This window comes from Haliotis rufescens, unplaced genomic scaffold (assembly GCF_023055435.1).
Source record: "Haliotis rufescens isolate VD_foot unplaced genomic scaffold, xgHalRufe1.0.p SCAF_16, whole genome shotgun sequence".
In the NCBI taxonomy this organism is placed as follows: Eukaryota; Metazoa; Mollusca; class Gastropoda; order Lepetellida; family Haliotidae; genus Haliotis; species Haliotis rufescens.
In genome coordinates this window covers 4,736,249-4,756,785 of record NW_025963846.1, presented here as the reverse complement: position 1 = coordinate 4,756,785, position 20,537 = coordinate 4,736,249, and the positions used below count along the sequence as shown (strand labels likewise).

The 20,537-nt window shown below is 38.2% G+C and overlaps 1 protein-coding gene across 4 annotated transcripts in view; it reads right to left on the bottom strand.

The window, feature by feature from the left end:
• Window positions 1–754: 754 nt before the first annotated feature.
• LOC124144251 (interleukin-17 receptor D-like) overlaps window positions 755–20,537 on the bottom strand; it is a 30,586-nt gene continuing 10,803 nt past the window's right edge. For 3 of the 4 annotated variants that reach the window (XM_046513573.2, XM_046513574.2, XM_046513576.2), the window contains 4 exons: window positions 14,683–14,721; window positions 10,828–10,989; window positions 9,867–9,914; window positions 755–8,778 (listed from right to left, as the gene is read on the bottom strand). In XM_046513573.2, coding sequence (XP_046369529.1) covers window positions 7,295–8,778; window positions 9,867–9,914; window positions 10,828–10,989; window positions 14,683–14,721 — 1,733 coding nt within the window. In that variant the 3' untranslated portion in view covers window positions 755–7,294. Of the gene's footprint in view, window positions 8,779–9,866; window positions 9,915–10,827; window positions 10,990–14,682; window positions 14,722–15,740; window positions 16,211–20,537 lie in introns of those variants that run through there. The other variant, XM_046513575.2, reaches the window with a different exon arrangement.

Below are 20,537 nucleotides of genomic sequence, written 5' to 3'. Positions count from 1 at the left end.
GTACACAAAGTGTATTCTCTAGTGTTGTTTTAGGTAGTGTAGCATATTGTTGTTTCAGGTCGTAAATCATATTGCTGGTTCGGGTAAAACAGCATTTTGTTGTTTCAGGTCGGACAGCATATTGTTCTGTTTCAGGAAGTAGATTTAATCTTGTTTCAGGTATAATAGCATAAATTGTTGTTTTAGGCAGAATATTGTCTAGTTTCATTAAGCCTGTTTTTTTTGTTAGCTCTGATAGCAAATACAACTGGTATAAAACTTAAGCAGATAGGTACATTAAAAAAATCAACTGACATCATCACTGATGGTTTGCTCTGTGATGTAGTGAGTGAGTGAGTTGGGATTAACGCCGCTTTTAACATTATTCCAGTTATATCACAGCGTGTCAGCTTAATGTGGGAGGAAAGCCCGAAGTGATGCAGGTCTCAGACGTTTACCACTTCGGTGAAACCCACGAGCACGGGTATGGTGCTGACAAACCTAGAAACATAATCGGGGTGAACCGGGCTTCGAACCCACAATCATAGGTTTCTGGCGTGTCCAGGGGATGCAACTCTGAACAGCGAATCATGGCGCCTTAGACGACTGGGCCACCTGTGCCCCCGCTCTGTGATGTAAGCTGTAAACCCAACATGAATAGGGTGTGCACCTATGTCCTCTTCATGCTTCCTGCCCAACAGGAGAAAGACATACAATAAACAGTAACGCCAACAGAAACAACATCTGCAAGCGATAGACAACAAATACCAAAATCTGTTTATCTGTGTACTGAATATTCATTCATACTGAAAATAGTCAATCTGACAGCAGCTCATTAAATCTCCAACATCATCATCAAGATATGTCTCTTGCCCTTATACATGCTCAACAATACAGCAAAACATTGTTCACTCAAAGCCTTGATGGCCATCAAAATATGGAGTTATCTATAGTTTGAGACAAACATGTAATTTTAAATCCTAAGATAATGATTCCTTATGTGTTTGTTTGTTATTCAATGTCACATTCAGCAATATTTCAGCAATATCATCTGTTGATAATTGAGTCTGGACTTGTCAATCCAGTGATTGACATAACGAGCATTGATCCACGCGATTAGGATCGTTGTCATGCATCAACAGTCAGCAAGCCTGACCACTCGAACCTGTTGGTCGCCTCTTACGACAAACACAGTCGCCTTTTATGGATAGCATGCGTTGCTGAAGACCTATGGATCAAGTGGAAAAAGAAGAAGAAAAGGCTCACTTCATACAAAATAATACACCACTAGTGAACACACCTGACATCCTGCCCATACTGTTTCAGATCCCGACAAGTTCAGCGTACTTTAATGAACATTTATATCCTAACAGTACATCAGAAAAAAACATTCAAAAGGTTTTGTGGCTAATCACTAAGGTGGCCTCTCGATCTACAAACAATTCATTCATAAACAAAATAAGTTAAAACAATAATATATTTTGATTTTTTGCTAGAAAAATTGAGTGATATGCAAATCCTTGTGAAACAAAATTCAACTGCATTCTACCTTGATGCAGTTCATAAAAATAAATAACAATTCATCACACCCATTATGAATCTGAATAACAATTCTGTTCATTGAAATGTGAATAATAATAGTCATCAATCAAACAATACACAGGAAAAATATCAAACTTCACTTAAACATGCTTGTAAAAAACTCTAGTAAGTACAAATATACTGATATTTATACCATGATATATAAATATTAAACAATATAGGGACAATTATATACATCTATAGCACAGTCAGGTTCAAAGTCTACATGACACAAGCGATGGTCATTTCTCAGGTATATGGATAAATATAATAAAAATTGGGGAAATGGGAACAAAATTGTTTTATTAACATGTTAAATGGAATAGTCCCACTGACCAATAGGCAGACTCTTGGACACAGCAACCTTACGGGTTGTCAGCTGTAACGCAATGCTCCCAGGTTATCAGGTTATTGGTACAAACATCTCTAATTTCAAAAACCTGGTCTTTTAAATAAATAATAGAATTTCTCTTCTTTTTTCTATTATTCAACAAACCAAATTTTAACTGGTTTTACAAGGACTTGAAACAAAGCCTTCAAGAGTTACACCCCTTTAAAATGCCCCGAAAGATGCCACACATAAATACTCTTTCATGCCTGAAAGACATAAGTTATTGTTGCCATTGTCTTAAATGGGAGGGGCGGTTGGGTAACCTAGTTGTTAAAGCGTTCGCTCGTCACACCGAAGAACCGGGTTCGATTCCCGACATGGGTATAATGTGTGAAGCCCATTTCTGGTGTCCCACGCCATGATATTGCTGGAATAATGCTAAAAGCGGCGTAAAATCAAACTCACTCACTCACTCACTTAAATGGGAAGTTGCTGCAATGAAGCCTGTCAGCACAATCAAGATGAACATACTGTTTAGATATTCTTATTGATACTTAATCAACAATAATGAAAGGCAAATTAATAGGATGTATGTACAATCAAATTTGAACCTAACTGGATAATATTGTTCACCACTTAATAGTTATATATTTCAAAAGAGAAATGTATTAATTTGGAGGCTGTCATCAAACTGGAATACACTGGCATACTATACATGTTTAGTTAGTAATGGCAACCACACAGTCAAAACTTTTACATACTAGTCAAAAGAAGGTACAGAAAACCCCTTTTTTTCATGACTATAGTTAATCTTCCATGGCCATGACAGGTTAACTATTGTCAAATGGTCGGATGTTATTTAACTTCTTTTGAGTAGAATACAGAAGTAGCGTCAGAAATAGAACTAAATTGAAATCCTAAAGAGTTTGAATTTTGTCGCACGCCCTTGCTCCGACCTGCATTCTCACACGAGTCAGAGCTAGAGCAGTGATGCATTACACAGAAAAGCCTTACCTGGCAACGATGACTTGTCACAACACACTATGTTTTGTTCCATGTTCAGCGAAATAAAGTATAAATGTGATTTTCAAGTCATGCTTGGATGGCTAAGGCCAAAAGCCAAGAAGGAATATAAAAAGTTAAAGAACACCCACATTTTTCATATGACTACAGTTAGTCTGTCACAGCTGGTGGGTATTGCAACACACAACCTTCCACTTGTGGGGGTTCCTTAACTTGTTTTGAGAAGTATATATGTTACAAATCTTTGTCTTTCTGTGAATGCAACATCTTTATACATGCTGATAAACATTTTCAAAAATCAATTTATTTCTATTTCCGACAGTTCTTAATGAGGTGGATGTTCCCTTGTGCGAATCCTGAAACAGGAGTCGGAGTTGGAGCAATATGATACCGACCGAGCAATTTGACACAAGAATGTGGGTGATGATGATGATGATGATGATGATGATAACAACAACATAATTACATATAACAGTGATAATCTGAAGGACACACACAAAAAACACTTGTATACTACAATATGTAAAGTCAATGATAAACCACATCAATATATACATGTCATGTTTGAGGCAGCCATTCGAGATTTAGCATGGACAATCCTCGTGGAAAATAAATCTTTGTATCTCTGTATGCAGGGCGTACAGAGTGGGCCTGTTGTTCAACACAGTACACAACTGGACAGTCAGAGGGAACAACACAAAACTGTACCAAATCATTCGGATGGACATACAAGAGCTCTCAACATGCTCAAACTGGTGATCAATCTATGGCTGCATCATCAATATCTTCATACAAGATCTGATGATAAATCTAAGGCAGCAAGAAAAATCATCAATATTGGTATGCAGGAGGTCTTACTACATCATCAATATTGGTATGCAGGAGGTCTTACTACATCATCAATATTGGTATGTAGGAGGTCTTACTGCATCATCAATATTGGTATGCAAGAAATCTGAATACTTATACATCAGACATCTTGCAGTATTTTCAACAGGAAAAAGTCCCCTATACCCCCACCTTCCTCGTATACCTGCAGTTGTACACAGGGACACAGTATCATATAGCACATGGCATCCTCCTTTAACCAGTGTATGTATCTCCACTCTATTAGGACTCTTACTGTGGATAGATCCATTTGCCACCACTTCCTGGATTGGGTCGTGATGTCACCAACACTGTCTTCCTACTAACTGGGGGCGGTCGGGTAGCCTAGTGGTTAAAGCATTCGCTCGTCACGCCGAAGACCTGGGTTCGATTCCCGACATGGGTACAATGTGTGAAGCCCATTTCTGGTGTCCCCCGCCGTGATATTGCTAGAATATTGCTAAAAGCGGCGTAAAACCATACTCACTCACTCCTACTAACTGGGAACAAAAACTATCTTGCTCACAGTCTTGATTTTCAACAACTCATCAAACTGACCCTTCTGAACAAGATTTTGGCATCAACTTAAATTCAAAACTGCGGCCTAACACGAGCAAGCCAATTATCATGATACTGTCTTAACAAAAGCAGCTTAATAACAAATCAGAAGACTGTCCACTATCAACAGGACCCTACTGTCTTTGAGGTGGAGTGAGCGAGTTGTGTTTAATGCTGCTTTGAACAGTATTCCAGTTATAATACAGCGTGTCAGTTTGATGTGTGAGAAAAGCTCAAAGTAACACAGGTCTTAGATGTTTACCTCATAGGAGAAACCCAGGAGAAACTATGAACATAATCAGGGCGAACCAGAAATCGAACCCACAATCATCCGTGGGGCTGATGTTCCCAAGGGACACAACTCTGCACAGTTAATTGCGACGACTGGGCCCCCCTATTTGAGATGGAACACAAGATGATGAGATTGTTTGTTTTAATCATAACGGAACAAAGAAATTTGATTGGGTGGCTATTTTTAGCATTGTGTCATTTACTCAGGACAAAACCATGGTGGCAAATGGACAGAGGGTGTTTATCATCAAAGATTGAGATACAATACATTGGATGATGCAGAATATCAGCGACCTTTATCTCATGAAAACAAAAAATACTTTTCTTAATTGAGCTCATTCAAAACAAATCTTTGGAACACAATTCAACTACCAGTGTCATTCGTCAGTACAAGATGCATATTTCCGACGTAATCTTTGTAGGTCGTCACCAACCATTTACTCACATACAATGATATGAGAAAGCTAAGGTCAGCATAATTCTTGAATTATTAATTTCAGAAGTCTTTAAAATATGAAATTCATCTTCTCTGTTAGTAATGACTGGTGATTGAAAATTGTATCCAAATGAACTTGACATTTCCTGGAAATCAGACAAAACATAACCATATTGAGACAGTGTCTTAGATTATGTATGTATACATACTGGCATCTGTGTTACCATGGTTACAGTCAAAAGTAAAACTTCTGATTTATCAGTGTCAAAAGTTTCTTTTCAGAAGAATTGACGTTTATCATTTGCTAATCAAATAGCATAAAAGAATCCCCCAAATTGGAACATGAATCATCTATCTTATTATTCTTAAAGGAATTTGCTAAGACAATAAGTCTTTACCGCTAGAACATGAAGTAGTTTGTTCACAAGACTCTGGCTAGTTGATGACTTTGACAGTGACATTGATCTCTACTGTGAGTGAAAAATGACCGATGGTAAATAAGGTGTACATTGTTCATCATTTCCTGATAAAAGATAGCATTGTAGTCATGGGGACACGATGATGGATACAACTTAAGATTTCTGACTTTTGACCTCTGGTGACCAAGTGATGACCTTGACCTTTCCTGGAAAATACGCAAAATGATCGAAATCAGATGGAGAACCTGGCCCAATAGAACATGTTACTTTGTGTTAATACTGACTTGAATTAATTACTATTTCATGATTACAGTACAATTGCATCATTCACTAGCCATAGGCTCAACAGGTTTAGTATAATTTGATCTTTCTGTCAAATCGTGAAAAATGTAACAAAGGTGAAATATCTTAAATGTGAAAAGGCACTTCTAGACCACTAGTAAATGGAATGTTTCAAGGAGATGTTTTGGACCAAAATATACGGAAATTCTGAAATAATGTTCATAATGTGATTATGTTTCCCTTTCTTTGAATTAATTAGTTCAATCTCACATCTTAACATGCTTAAGTTTGATCTTGAAAATGCCAAAAATCATGACATGAAAGCAATCTTAATACAAAGTTATTAAAACCAATCCATCAATCCTGTTCCTAAAAAATTGAAAATATTACATACCAAAATGTACCATTGCACCAACATGTCCAAATGGTCAACATGTGTGAAAAAAGTAATACTTTCTGATACACCGACTCACAAAGCTTGTTTGTGGGGGATTACGATCTGTATTCAACATGTTCAATATATCTCTCTACTTGTTTTTTCTCAACATGTGTTTACATGACAAATAATCTGACGTCCAATACTCACACATAAAAACATGAGCTTAATAAGTTTGAAATCGAAGGAACTGATATTATATGTACAAACAAGGGAGGACTAAATTGGTAGAACACACTGGGTCTGGGAAAATAACATGAAAAATAAGAAAAACAGACGATTATTCGTGGATCTTAGGTGAAGTAATTGTACACTCAGTACAAGGATCAGTGGAGAATCATGAAACTAAATATCACAATCTGGCCCTATTTGATTTGCACTGAGGACGATGCAAGTGCACTATTTCTCAATTGTGTTTCACATTGTACTTCAGCTGAGGTTATTCTGGTTGTCCATAGAGCCAATGAACTTCTGACAATTAGCCATAACACAGTATTTGAATGAAATTACAGATTTTCAGAGCTATATCTTATTCCTATTGTTGGTTAGCATGGTTAGATAAGAAATATATTCTATGACATGATTATATGGGAGATTATCCCCCATCTCCTCATGTTGGTGAAAGCATTATACTAATCAGGGCAAATTACAATCACATTATTACCATGGTTACCAACTACGTCCTCTCCAGGTTCAAGGGCTGAGTTTCAATCAGCGGAAAATATTCTTTGATTAACATGATTAACATTACATAAATATACAGTTGCACACTATAACAAATACACTGGCCATCTAGACAATTCCAGCAAAAATTAATCAGGACCCATCCAGTAATTTCAACTTGAGGTGGTTTGGGTGGCTAGAGGAACTTATAGAATGCTTATCCTTGTGTGAAAGTTCAGCTATAAGTAAAATATTTTAACACATTCAAATATGTGAAAGATAAGTAATATTGTTCAAGACGGATGATTTTGTTGTCTAATAATTTTCTGTGGGACAAGTGACGTTTCTGTAGACATTGTCCTCATGGCTGAAAATAATACATATGTCAAACCCTGAGTTGGGCAATGTGAAGCACTACTGGGCCCTAATCAGACATGGTTTAAGTTGATGACTGGACCAAGTGAGAAACCATTCCCATTGGACTCGTCACTCTGTCCGAGTTCCACTGGCTGAAGTGTCGGCACAGGCCGGATACGATGGTCCGAGTTGGACACCACCAGAGCAGAGGAGGACAGGCTTCTCAGAGGAACAAGTTCGCTCAGAAGATATGCTGATGTCGAATAATGTACATTGTCAAATGTTGGAGGCATGGTGATGGACCGAAGGTCTCTCTCCAAGGTGTCTGATCCAGTGGAATCAGTTTCCTGCAAGTCAGACATTGGAGACACTCTACCAGCAGAGTCCCAGTCCTTGTGAACCTCGGCGTGTAGCACGGTCTGGGATCCATTCAGGCTGTTCCCACACACAGTGGGCATCGATTTACTTTTGTTCTTTGACTGGCTGTATTCCTGATCCACTTCTATGTCCGACTGCTCAGACTTGTGTCCTTTACACGACAGCCTGCCATCAGGATGGGAGTGTTTTCCACAGAGCACACATGCTATTGAGTCAGAATCACGGAACTTCTCAGTGTTTCGGAAGCTGTCGTAACTCTTAGACACATTCACTTGGTTCGATGACGTGTGAACAGTGAGGCGGCTACTCAATGATGAGGGCAGGGAGTTCTGGCGGCTATACAAAAATAGGTTCACCTGTCCAGTATCTTTCCCACTAGATCTTCGCGGAAGTGTGTGCACCTCAACAGCTGCATCCACACAGTTAGTAATAGAAGGTGTCACATGTTCTGTGCAGGTTGGGTCCAGTAAAGGTTGTTCTTGTGAGTTGTGGCGTCTGTGGCGAGACTTTGACTTAATCTGTGTTGGTGCCGCCTGCTGTAATCTGTCCTCTACCCAGTTGGGGCTGCTCTGAAAGTAATCCTTGGCTTGTTCTATTGCCACGTACAGTTCAGCACCAACCTCTGACTTATGGTAATTACTCTCAGACACCCCTGGGTAGGTGGCCTCGAACTTGTTATCATCGGGCTCCAGGCCATGCAAATGGTTATACAGTTTATTCAGGTCCTTCATGAGACAGAACTTGGTCCCAGTTTCAAGTTGCGGAGGAATATCACTAGACATAGAGTAATCCATGAACGCAGTGATGAACTTCGACATCGGCAATCCCTTCCCCCTCTCAACTCGCATCTTCTCACCGACATAATCCACAGCAACAGCAAAGTAATCTGGCAACGTTCGGCTAGCCTCGCTTTTAAATCGCACACGCTTCTTCGAGCACCTTAATCGAGCACCAACGGAGCACACAACCATGATGTAGTCAACTTCCTGTAGCCGTTCTATCAACCAGTCATCCAGACCTCTCTCATGGATGATCTGTTCCTCAAACAGGTCCAGCACAACATTACAGCAGCACACCTCCATGAGGAAACCCGCGAGTGACTGGACCACCTTCTCATGCATGGGGCAGTCGTAGGAGTACAGCACCAGCACGCCTGGCAGCTGCTTGTTGCTGATATCTGAAACACACAATGACATCGTTTCATTCTTGTTAGATCAAGCACGAAGTACTCTTATCACCTGCCAATATGACATGTCCGGTTGTGTGAAAGGCAAGAAATATTGTACGGTTTTCTAGATATGCTCTGGAAAGCAGCACTACCATCTTTTTCAGTCTAAATCAAAGTCGTTGCCATAGTAACTCGAAAAATAAATTTTCAAAAATCAAAAACTATCAAAAGGCACCAGTTCTTCACTAGACCTATCTATGTGCCAAGTTTGGTTAAGCTATCTCTCATGGTTTTTGAGTTCCTCTTCAGAAACAAAACATGATGGGAGTGTGTAAGGATTTACACCATTTTCAGCAATATTGATGCAGTATGGTGAGAAACAAGGGAGAGAGTTCTGTAGATAAACAACTCCTTTATTACAATGCTTAGGGATAGATGTGACAATCACTTGTTGGATAAAAGTGTTAGTATCTACACCAAAACGTTGCATTCATTGTAATAAAGAAGTTGCATATACATAGAACTATCTCCCCTGTTCATCATTCAAACTTCTAAACTGCCACTTGAAGAAATCTGGTGAGGGACACCACAAATGGGCACACACATTGTACCCTTGTGCTAAATCATACTCTAGGCTTTGGCATGATCAAGTGAAAGTGTAAACCACTAGACTACCCCACCATCCTGTACAAATTTGAATAATGAATAATAATTACAGCTAATGAGATTTATCACCTTTATTGGGAAATATTTCATCCATTTATATTTGTTTTGTTATATACTACTGTTTTTAAAAACGTGACTTTCCGCGTTTCCGCAGAGATATCATATCCCTGCATATGAGAACCAGGGCACCATTGTACACACATGGCTATTTGAATCAGGTCTTCACTGTGACGATCCAACACTATGTCAAGACCCAGTACATATTGAGTGAGTGAATTTGGTTCAATGCCACAGTATTTCAGTTGTATCACACAGTGACGCAGGTCTCTCACATTTACCACTTATACATTAATAAAAGGATTGGAGTAGTGCTATGAATTTGAACTAGCCTCGACTATCATGATAGCTGATGTGTCTGTTGTGTGACTTACCGATAGAGATGGACCGCAGACTGGCAGCTCGTTCACGTCCAATAGTCCCTGCAACAAGCATTTGTACATGAAGTATTTACAAGGTCACACGAGCAGTCAATGTGATCCGAGTGAGTGTGTGAGTGAGTTTATCATGTTTAGGCCGCTTTGAATAGTAATTAGTATTCAAGTTGCCTGTCAGCTCAAAGAGGGAGGAAATCCCAAAGTGATGCAGGTCTCTCACATTTAGCACCTAATAGAAACCCATGAGCACTCCTATGGTGCTGCCAAATAATCGGGGAGAATCGGGAATCGAACCCACGACCCCAAGGTTTCTGGGGCAACTCTGCACACAATGTATTCCAAGGTCAGGTGCGTCTCACCACAGCCTGACATCATAACCACTAGAACATGTCCAGAGTCTGGAGAACTTTCAGTCCAGCAAGTCTAACTTGTGATTTCTCTGTGATTCTACTTAAACAGGCCAATAATTTTTACATCATGATCAGCATGTTAAGAACCTGGCACATTTTCAAAGGAACCTGACATAGTAAATCACACAGACTGCAACAAATGGTTACACCCTGTGTGATTTACTGTGTCACGTTGTAAATGTGCTGGATTCTTATCAATACAATGCAAACTTTATGGGGATTTTGTCTTTGTTTGTAATTTGTGTGGTTTTTCTATAAGTGTGTCTTGAATGGGCGCCATCATTTTGTTTGAAGCAAATGCAAGTGATATGAGAGATTGAATCTGATTGGTCAATAGGAGGACATGGAAGGGACACAACTGAACTCGTAATAGACACTGGTGCCTGGAAATTCCAGTGTAGTTCCACAAGAGTGAACTGGACTCTTATAGTCAGTTAACTCCCCTCAGGAAGATGATATCCACAGAAACCCCACATCCTTCTATGGGACTGATAACGTCACGGTGAGATGAAAACAAGCAATGAACATAAGACAGAGCCTTGACCTACCATGGTGGGGATCCTGGCGCCTCCTCCAGAACTTGAATAACAGGAAAAACAAGGCTATCAGGCCCACAATACCAATCACACCAACGACTGTGCCAAGAATGATCTTGAGGGCGCGGTTGTACTCCTCCGGGTCTGGGGAGGCCTCAATGATAGGACCCCCAGCTGCAACGACATGAACAACGTGCAACATGTTATCAGTAGGACATTGCAGACAATAAACATGGTAAACACTTGAGTCTTCTACCACTGCAAGCATTACATTACGGGATGGTTCCCTATCATTACAAATGCATGGTGTGTACGGCCACAATAAATTAATTGACTTTTATCCCTCCCCATCCAACTATCAAACATCCTGCATCATACAGTATATTCCCCAAGTCCCTCCACTCTAAGAAAATTGGTGTGCCTTCCCTTGTTTCTTCGCTTCTTCAACAATACCTAGGTCCTACCAAACATTCCTGCTTTGTGTGAATGACATCCATGAACAGTTAATGTCCACAGATGTTTTGAACAGTTTGTTGAGATAAACAAATCATTATAAAGGTGTCTTCTGTCTATCTCTTTTTTAATTTTGATGAAAATCTAATAATTAATTTATTGTAGATAAACATGGATAAACACATGTTAAGGCTTTTATTTCTGTGACATTACGATTCAATTACACTCACAAGTATTCACAAGTTAGTCAACTTCATCATGTTCGTGTGCATTGCACAAATCCCTCAACAAACGTGCCAACAGTCTCACCCGTGTAACAGACTTGTCACACAACCTCATTCTCCAATAACACAATGAAGCACGCTATTAAATTACAGCAGCGTTTCAGACTGAATTCAGTACTATGGACACAAATCACTTATTAGCTGTGAAAATGATGTGACACAAACTAGAATTATAGCACCAGTGTATTTATATACCATTATTTATTACATCAGGAATTGAAGTATGATAACATGTAAAATAACACTAAAGTACACACGGAAATGAAAAAACCCTGTTTTTTCGACCTCAGATCTTAAATAAATGCAGTTAATATACAAAATATGTAAATATTCAAACAACTAAATTAGTACTAATTGGGCCGTGGCACAAATACAGCGTATCAAATGTTTTTATGCCTTTTTACACGTAAAAGTGTGTAAAAATGTGAATAAAACAGACTATTGTGAAACAGGGCATAACCAGGTGTAAGTTGATCAAGGTGACCTATGACACCTTGACGACAGGTGAGAACAGGTGCATAATGCCTATAGTCTGTTTCTGCTATGTCAATTTGGACTTAGTTTTATTTTTGAATGTTGAAAGTGCCGACAAATTACCTCCTGTAAAGTACATTTTGTATTGTTCACTGAGATCAAACTAGCAAATCCAGACTAGTACTTTTCGAGTTGTTTTGTTATTTCGTACTTACAGCTACGTAACACTTTGTGTCGATTTTTAAATTGAGAAAAACAGGTTTTTTTCATTTCCGTGAGTACTTTAATTGCTTGTTTTCTTAGGGGTTAATCACACAGGCCGGCTAATAGCCAGGGACAGTGCTGTATGTAACTGAGAGAACTAAAAGGGTATCTGTGCCTTCCTGTTACAGCACAAGTTTACATGTTCAGGATATCTGAAAAATACTTTCAGGCATATTTTACCATTTGTTGATCAGAAAAAAAATAATTATTCAGTATGATAAACACCACAGGATGATAATCAGTATTTACAGCGGTGGAAACTATCATTTATAATCCACTGGTCCTCATAGTGATAACATGGAGCAAAACTCTAACAATGTTAAAAGTGGCAAATTTCTTCTCGTCCTTATGATACCTTAACTATTGGGCAATTTGGCAAGGACTACAGGACTAGGGCCAATTTCTAACCCTACTTTTGACAATATTTCAGCTATATCACTGCGTCACACAATCAATACTGCCCTCCTGACTTCAGATATCGCCCCTCAAGTTTGGGTCAGCTGAGATAGGGTTTATTTCAGCCCTAAATCTGGTGACAGGCCATTGTGGCCTTCTTGACACACGACTTGTAGGTTGTGATGTATGTTCAGACCATACCATATTGTCTTGGGTATAATGCACACTTTTGTCCATGCTGTGTCAAAGGTGTGTATCAAACATGCATTTTGCTTTGTTTGTTTGTTGTTTAATGCCGCACTCAGCAATATTCCGGCTATATGACGGCGGTCTGTAAATAGTCAAGTCTGGACCAGACAATCCAGTGATTTACATCATGAACATCGATCCATGCAATAGGAATCAATGACATGCATCAACCAAGTCAGCGAGCCTGACAACCCGATCCCGTTAGTGGCCTTTTACGACAAGCATGGGTTGCTGAAGATTTATTCTACCCCGGATCTTCACGGGCAATCAAACATGCAAGCAACATGAGTTATGCGTATATATTCTTTCACCATGTCCACACTGAAACCACTTGCATGTTGACATCACAAATAGCGTGTCAAGAAATATGGTATGCTGCAGTATGTAATTAACAATTATACACCTTACCCAAGGTCGCGATTACAGCTGTACATTTAGAAATTTGCACCTGATACGCTGTGTGACTTTGTGACGATTGATGCTACAAATTGCTTTTGACATCTGACAAAATTAAGTATCCATCTGTCTAAAATGTCGATATGCTTTTGGTACATTAGTTTGTTTGTTGTTTAACGCCGCATTCAGCAATATTCCAGCTATATGACAGTGGTCTGGAAAAAATCAAGTCTGGACCAGACAATCCAGTGACATCATGATTCACGCCATTGGGATACAATGACATACATCAACCAAGTCAGCGAGCCTGACCACCCAATCTATGACAAGCATAGTGGCCTCTTACGGCAAACAAGGTTTGCTGAAGACGTATTCTACCCCGGATCTTCATGGGTCTTTTGGTACTTTTTGGTACATTAACTTTGGCTGCAACATGCAGTATGACATGCAGTATTCTACATAAAAATATGTACACAGACGGTGAAAAGTTTATTTTATCTTCACTTTCAAAGAGTCAACCATTATCTGAGCATGGCTAAACGAAAGGCTGAAAAATATTCAAATGTTTTAAGACTACTTTAAAAAAGCACCTATAAACATGATAAATATATTGTTCTGTGTTTTACAGGAATATTTATAACGGTGTTGTGTGCAGATTAAAGCTGCAGTTAGCAAAGTTTCAGTGGCCTGTAATCAAATCAAGACCAGATAAACTAGTGATTGATATCTTAAGCAATGCCCAACATTGTGCGGTTACAAGGACACACAGATATCTACCAAGTGGCTGAGTCGGACAACTGCACTCTGGAGACCTACTCCAACCCCAAATTGTTTAATAATAACATTGAACTCAGACATATGACATCACCGTTATCGGAGGTAATTCATACACAACACAACACACTGCTGCTGCTGCGTTACAGCTACTCATACATTAATGGGAGTGTCTTGGTAGTGTGATGGTCTGTCCATGTCACCATTTTTGTCAACTGCATGTAACAGTTTAATGCAGGATTTCCATAAACATCAAATATAAATTACGACTATTAATCATAACAGAAGATCAGATGCAGTTAACCATGAATCACAGTGAGTGTAAACCACATTACCCTGTTATGTCTATTTGCATGTTTTTCAAGGATATAATTTCCTCTTTTCTAAAAGCTTATTCATTGTCATCACAATCACCATCTCTGCAGCCAGTGGGGCGTACAATAACTCACTTCCCTCACTGTGCACATAATTAAATGTGCGCGCTGTTTCGCATCACTACCCTTATGCACCCGATAAACAAGCTCCTTGCCCAGGTCTACACTTCCTTATGACATGTTCAAGTTATGAGATTACTCACGGTTGCGGGGTTGTTGGGTACTCATGGACACCTTAAAATCTGAAATAAATCACAGAATTACTAAAACTGACAAGGAAAGACTGGATCCACAAATACACATTTGTCACCTGAAATTCACTACTTCTGTATATCCTGAAGTGTGACAAGAGGCACATACCACCACCTACCTCTCACTAGTGCTTACCACTGCTTACCACACACTAGTGCTTACCATTCTCACTCACCACTGCTTAATGCTCTCACTCACCACTGCTTACCACACACTAGTGCTTACCATGCTCACTCGCCACTGCTTAATGCTCTCACTCACCACTGCTTAGCACACTTACCACTGCTTACCACACACTAGTGCTTACCATGCTCACTCACCACTGCTTAATGCTCTCACTCACCACTGCTTAGCACACTTACCACTGCTTACCACACTCGCCACTGCTTACCACACACTAGTGCTTACCATGCTCACTCACCACTGCTTAATGCTCTCACTCACCACTGCTTAGCACACTTACCACTGCTTACCACACACTAGTGCTTACCATGCTCACTCACCACTGCTTAATGCTCTCACTCACCACTGCTTAGCACACTTACCACTGCTTAATGCTCTCACTCACCACTGCTTAGCACACTCACCACTGCTTACCACACTCAACACTCACTACCATGCATCACAGCAAAATACAGATATGGATACACAGATCTACCATTCTATCTGGTTGAAGGCATCACAGCAAAATAAAAACTATCATATAAAAATATGGATACACAGATCTACCATTCTATCTGGTTGAAGGCATCACAGCAAAATAAAAATGACCACATATATATGGATAGACAGATCTACCATTCTAGCTGGTTGAAGGTATCACAGCAAAATAAAATTTATCATATATAGATATGGATAAAAAGATCTACCATTCAACATTATGTTCAACTGATGTAAGAAAACAACTATGACTATGGATAAACAAGTCAACTGATCTGTATGTCGCAAGAAATCACAGCAACTTTCGCAATAACAAAATGGAAAGTAAAGGATAAGTAACATTACTCACTGGAGGCAGTGTTTATTCACGACACAGGACAAACTGACATCACAACTCACCACACAATTTATAGCCACAACTTTATAACAGGACATGAACTAAATACAGACATCACACGTTACCTGGTGCCTCCTACAGCTGCTGATACATAAGAGGGCATTTATCCATCATACTGACACTGCCTTATACACATCTGGCCCTTACTAAGGATTATTGTCCATTGATACAGGTGTTATGTCCCTCTATTACTGTCCCTTCATAGGCCACCCCATTATAACACTGATACTGGTAGTTTGACAATTACAAATAGGACTAACAGTTAAAGGAATCAAATATCTTGCTTTCGTACATTTTTACATGTTCGTATTCTTTTGTCCATACTTATCTGTTTATGGCCTGTGTTTATGCTTGTAACAATGTTGCACTATAAAGAGGAAAATCTTAACATTGGTGAAACAAACTTAATGGTGATAAATTTAAACATACCGTTTTCGACGTAATAAGCGCCCAGGGCACTCTCAAAATGAGAAATAGGGGGCTCTTATTACAATATTATTTTGGTGAAAAAAACAGAGTTGAAAGATAAATTTCATGGTTTATGCTGACAGCCTGAAATGTTTTTGTACGACAGATATATTTTTCCAGAATTTAATTGCCCATAATTAAGGGTGCATATAACACACGAGTGCGTATTATACGAGATTATATAAGTCTGGTGTACATTGGGATGTAAGGGGTGCTGATTGGGATTGTTCACTAGCCAATATCTTTGCAAATGTCGTCAAGGGCGCTTATTAGAGCGGGGCACTTATTACGTCGAATACGGTATGTGAAAAAAACAGTAGATTGTTCTCAAATTCAAAACACCCCCAACGGGAATATACAAGGCCTGCCTCACCTAAGTCACATACCTTATTATGTATGCATCCTTGCATTTCTTCGGATGTGTCAAACAACAATCCATGCATTAAGAACCCATTGTGCTTTAAGTCCCCAAGAGAACATGCTCATTAATGACTACCAATTCAAATTGTTGAGGCTTCTGAATGCTTAATTATGACATTTAGAATAATAATAATAAACACATACAGGATGAAAGCAGTCTCTATGTTTATCTTACATTTGTCTTAAGTGCATGTTTCATGAGTATACAACTTTGCAGATTTGATACACCATAAATTTGTTAATATTGTATTCAAACGATCGATAGGTTCGAAAACAAGGTTTTATTGCATTTTTGTCTATCAATTTCAAAGGCAGAAACGAAAATACAGCGGAGGCGGAGCCATTATATACAGAGGCTCTCCAGTCTCCGTGGTCGGCTGCACACGTTATTGGCAAAGCAAACCAAATCTTTACCCTTTTTAACCCTCAGACATTCTCCTTTCCTCAATTAGTAATGTCCATTTGTACACTGTTCTTTCCTTCGTATGACTGGGGATTAAAATAAACTCTTTTCTCTTTCAACAACGGAAATGTGACAAAGGCCATTTATCATGTTTATATCACAAATTGAGGTCAATATTCAGTGAGAAAACGATGAGTGAAACATGCTATTTCTTCAACTGTGTTTATTGTTTACATTACGGTACTCATCTCATTTATTTTGTTTAAAATATACAGTGACACAAGTTTATAAGTTGCCAGTATCATGAAATGTGAATGTTTCTCGGAAGATGAATTTGATTTCTGAGGAAGATTTACCCCTACATGTTTGAACCTGTGACTGACAACCGTGACCAAAAAAAATCAGGATGATCCCCATCTTGCACGAATGGATTACAAGTGATTGCAAAACACTGATTGGGTTTCATCATGGAATGTGTTCTGATCACACCCTAACAACAAGCACCGTTGCTAGGCTACCAACCACCGGATTACATTACAGATGTACACAAAGTTATATTTTGATGCCTCTCTGCGTGAAGTAGTGGTGTAACGATACAGCGATACAGTATTGTATCCCGATGCACAGCCCACGATACGATGCATCTATTTGGAAAGCATGTATTGCAATACATACGATATTTTCATAACACAGTTTTACTTACTTTTAAACATGAAATACGTTTAACAGTTTCAAACTGAACTTACTGAAGTAAACAAGTTGAAACTTGATAAACAGTATTTAATGTTTATGTTTATATTTTTTGCATAAAGTGATGAGTAACTTTTTCTTTCAGCCAGTTTGTATTTTTAGTAAAACATACTGTATTGCTGACAATTTGCTATAACAGTAAATAAACACCTTATATCTTCTTCAGCTGTACTTGTCACATCTTTTAGAGAGCAGAAAGACATCAACTTGGCTTAGCTCAGGGTTCCCCCCTAGACTCCAATATCTGAGAGTCACCTTGACTCAGCCTATGAATTTTTGGGAGTCAAAAATATTTTTTGAGAGTCAAATGCTTTATTGTATGATTAATGAAATTTAAAGTGTTCACTGTTAATGTTACACTTAAAGTTAAGTATCTTTTAAATATTATATGTCTTTAGTTTAAGTTAACAAGTGCTAATTAATGTTCTCAGCTGATTGTACTACAGAGAAATAAAGGATATATGAATGAAAAACAAAGTTTGTTGGTTTTATCTTTTCACAATCTTTAATTACTTCACAGCTCATGAAACAATTTACAGTGACACTAATACAGGATGAATAAATAACATCAGTCCCAACTGTGAGACATAATTTTTAATCATGGATGGATATTAAAATACATTTCATGTCAGATTATAATCTAATACCACTAGCTCATTTACATCTTTTATCTAGTTATCTTGTATTATCTATCAACAGTGAAGTTGAATTGAAGACTTGTGAACACTCGTAATATTTTCTGGTTGAATACAGTTTATTAGCAACAACAAACACGCCTAAAGCTTTACATTTCGTATATACCATATTTATTCGCATATAATACACACTCGTGTATAATACACACCCCTAATTATGGGCTATTAAATCCTGAAAAAAAAATCTCTCGTGTATAAGACTTTTCTTCAGTCTTATTTCAGGCTGTCATGATCCGTCATCGGAAATAGCATAACAAATCTGAATTGAATTACGCAAGTTAATCCTGTTGTTACACTATCTGGTAATAAAAATGTGTTCTCTGTATATCTGACCTTATGTTTGTCATCTGTTTTATTAATTTTATTTAAAATTTCATTCAATAATGTTTACCTAAATTTCGGCAAAAACATGTGTCCCTCCGATACTTACAACTTGTGTTTACCCCGTTCCATAGGTTCTGCTTAACCACATACTGTAACCGTGCCAAATCACATTATTCACCGCAACAATGATAATATTTCTTCTGTTTCATTTTTTACGAGTCTACACATCTAGATAAACATATGTCATGGTTAACTTTTAGAGAGAAAATATGCCGAAACATGAAAAACCTTGTCCATTTGCGGAATTTTCCTTTGTTTACATCACGTGCTGTCATCGAAGCCACATGGAGTGTGAGAGTTACGTTCACTTTGATGCATAAATATATTTTGAAACGACGGTTAATTTAAAACTAGACGTAAATTTTAAGACGTTTGCATATATTGTCTTTCGGAAAATGTTTATAAATTAAGTTCAGGTGAGAAGTTGTAATATTTTCATTCCAAAGCTGGTAAACAACAACACAGATATTCTGGACGTATTTTTCCTTAATTGAGTGTCATATACGCAAGAATACTGCGTCAGGGGAAACCCTGTTAGCTTGTACCAGTAATCACGGTATCATGATACGTATCGTATCGCGACCTCCCATATCGTTACACCTCTAGCGTGAAGGCCTGTGGATGATGAATGAGTGAGTGAGTGAGTGAGTGATGCATGCAAACCAGCATACCTGATTCCAAAATGTCGAAAACAGAGAAAAAATTACGAGTTCCAAAAGTAGAAAGTATAGCAGCACCATTATATTGTTGTGTACATGTCATACATCGTGTCGTTTCTGAGCACCATCAAGTCAAGAACCGGTACTTCTGATGGAATATTTGTGTTCTGTGTGGGTTTTTCTTTGTACAAATCAAAATTTTCAAGTAGGTGGTGACAAAATGTAGCCAAATCCTTTTAGAGAGCTGACAAGTGACTGACTTTAGAACATGTGAAGCCTTCATTTGGACTGGGCGATGTGACCTTCTCTGGAGGTATCCTCATATCTAACATCTCTACTGCAGAGAAGCGGCAAATTGCTGGTGATGTAGATGTAATCATGGTAATACTGCTGGTGATGTAGATGTAATACTGCTGGTGATGTAGATGTAATATTGCTGGTGATGTAATATTGCTGGTGATGTAGATGTAATATTGATGGTGATGTATATGTAATATTGATGGTGATGTATATGTAATATTGATGGTGATGAAAATGTAATACAAAAAATACAACATTCACTTAACAACTCTCAAAGATACAACATTCACTCAACAACTCTCAAAAATACAATATTCACTTAACAACTATCAAAAATACAACATTCACTCAACAACTCTCAAAAATACAATATTCACTTAACAACTCTCAAAAATACAACATTCCCTTAACAACTCTCAAAAATACAACATTCCCTTAACTCTCAAAAATACAATATTCCCTTGACAACTTTCAAAAATACAACATTCTCTCAACAACTCTCATAAAATACAACATTCACTTAACAACTCTCATAAAATACAACATTCTTTCAACAACTCTCAAAATACAACATTCACTTAACAACACTGAAAAATACAACATTCACTTAACATTAACAACACTGAAAAATACAACATTCCCTTAACCACTGTTAACCATGTTAACAACT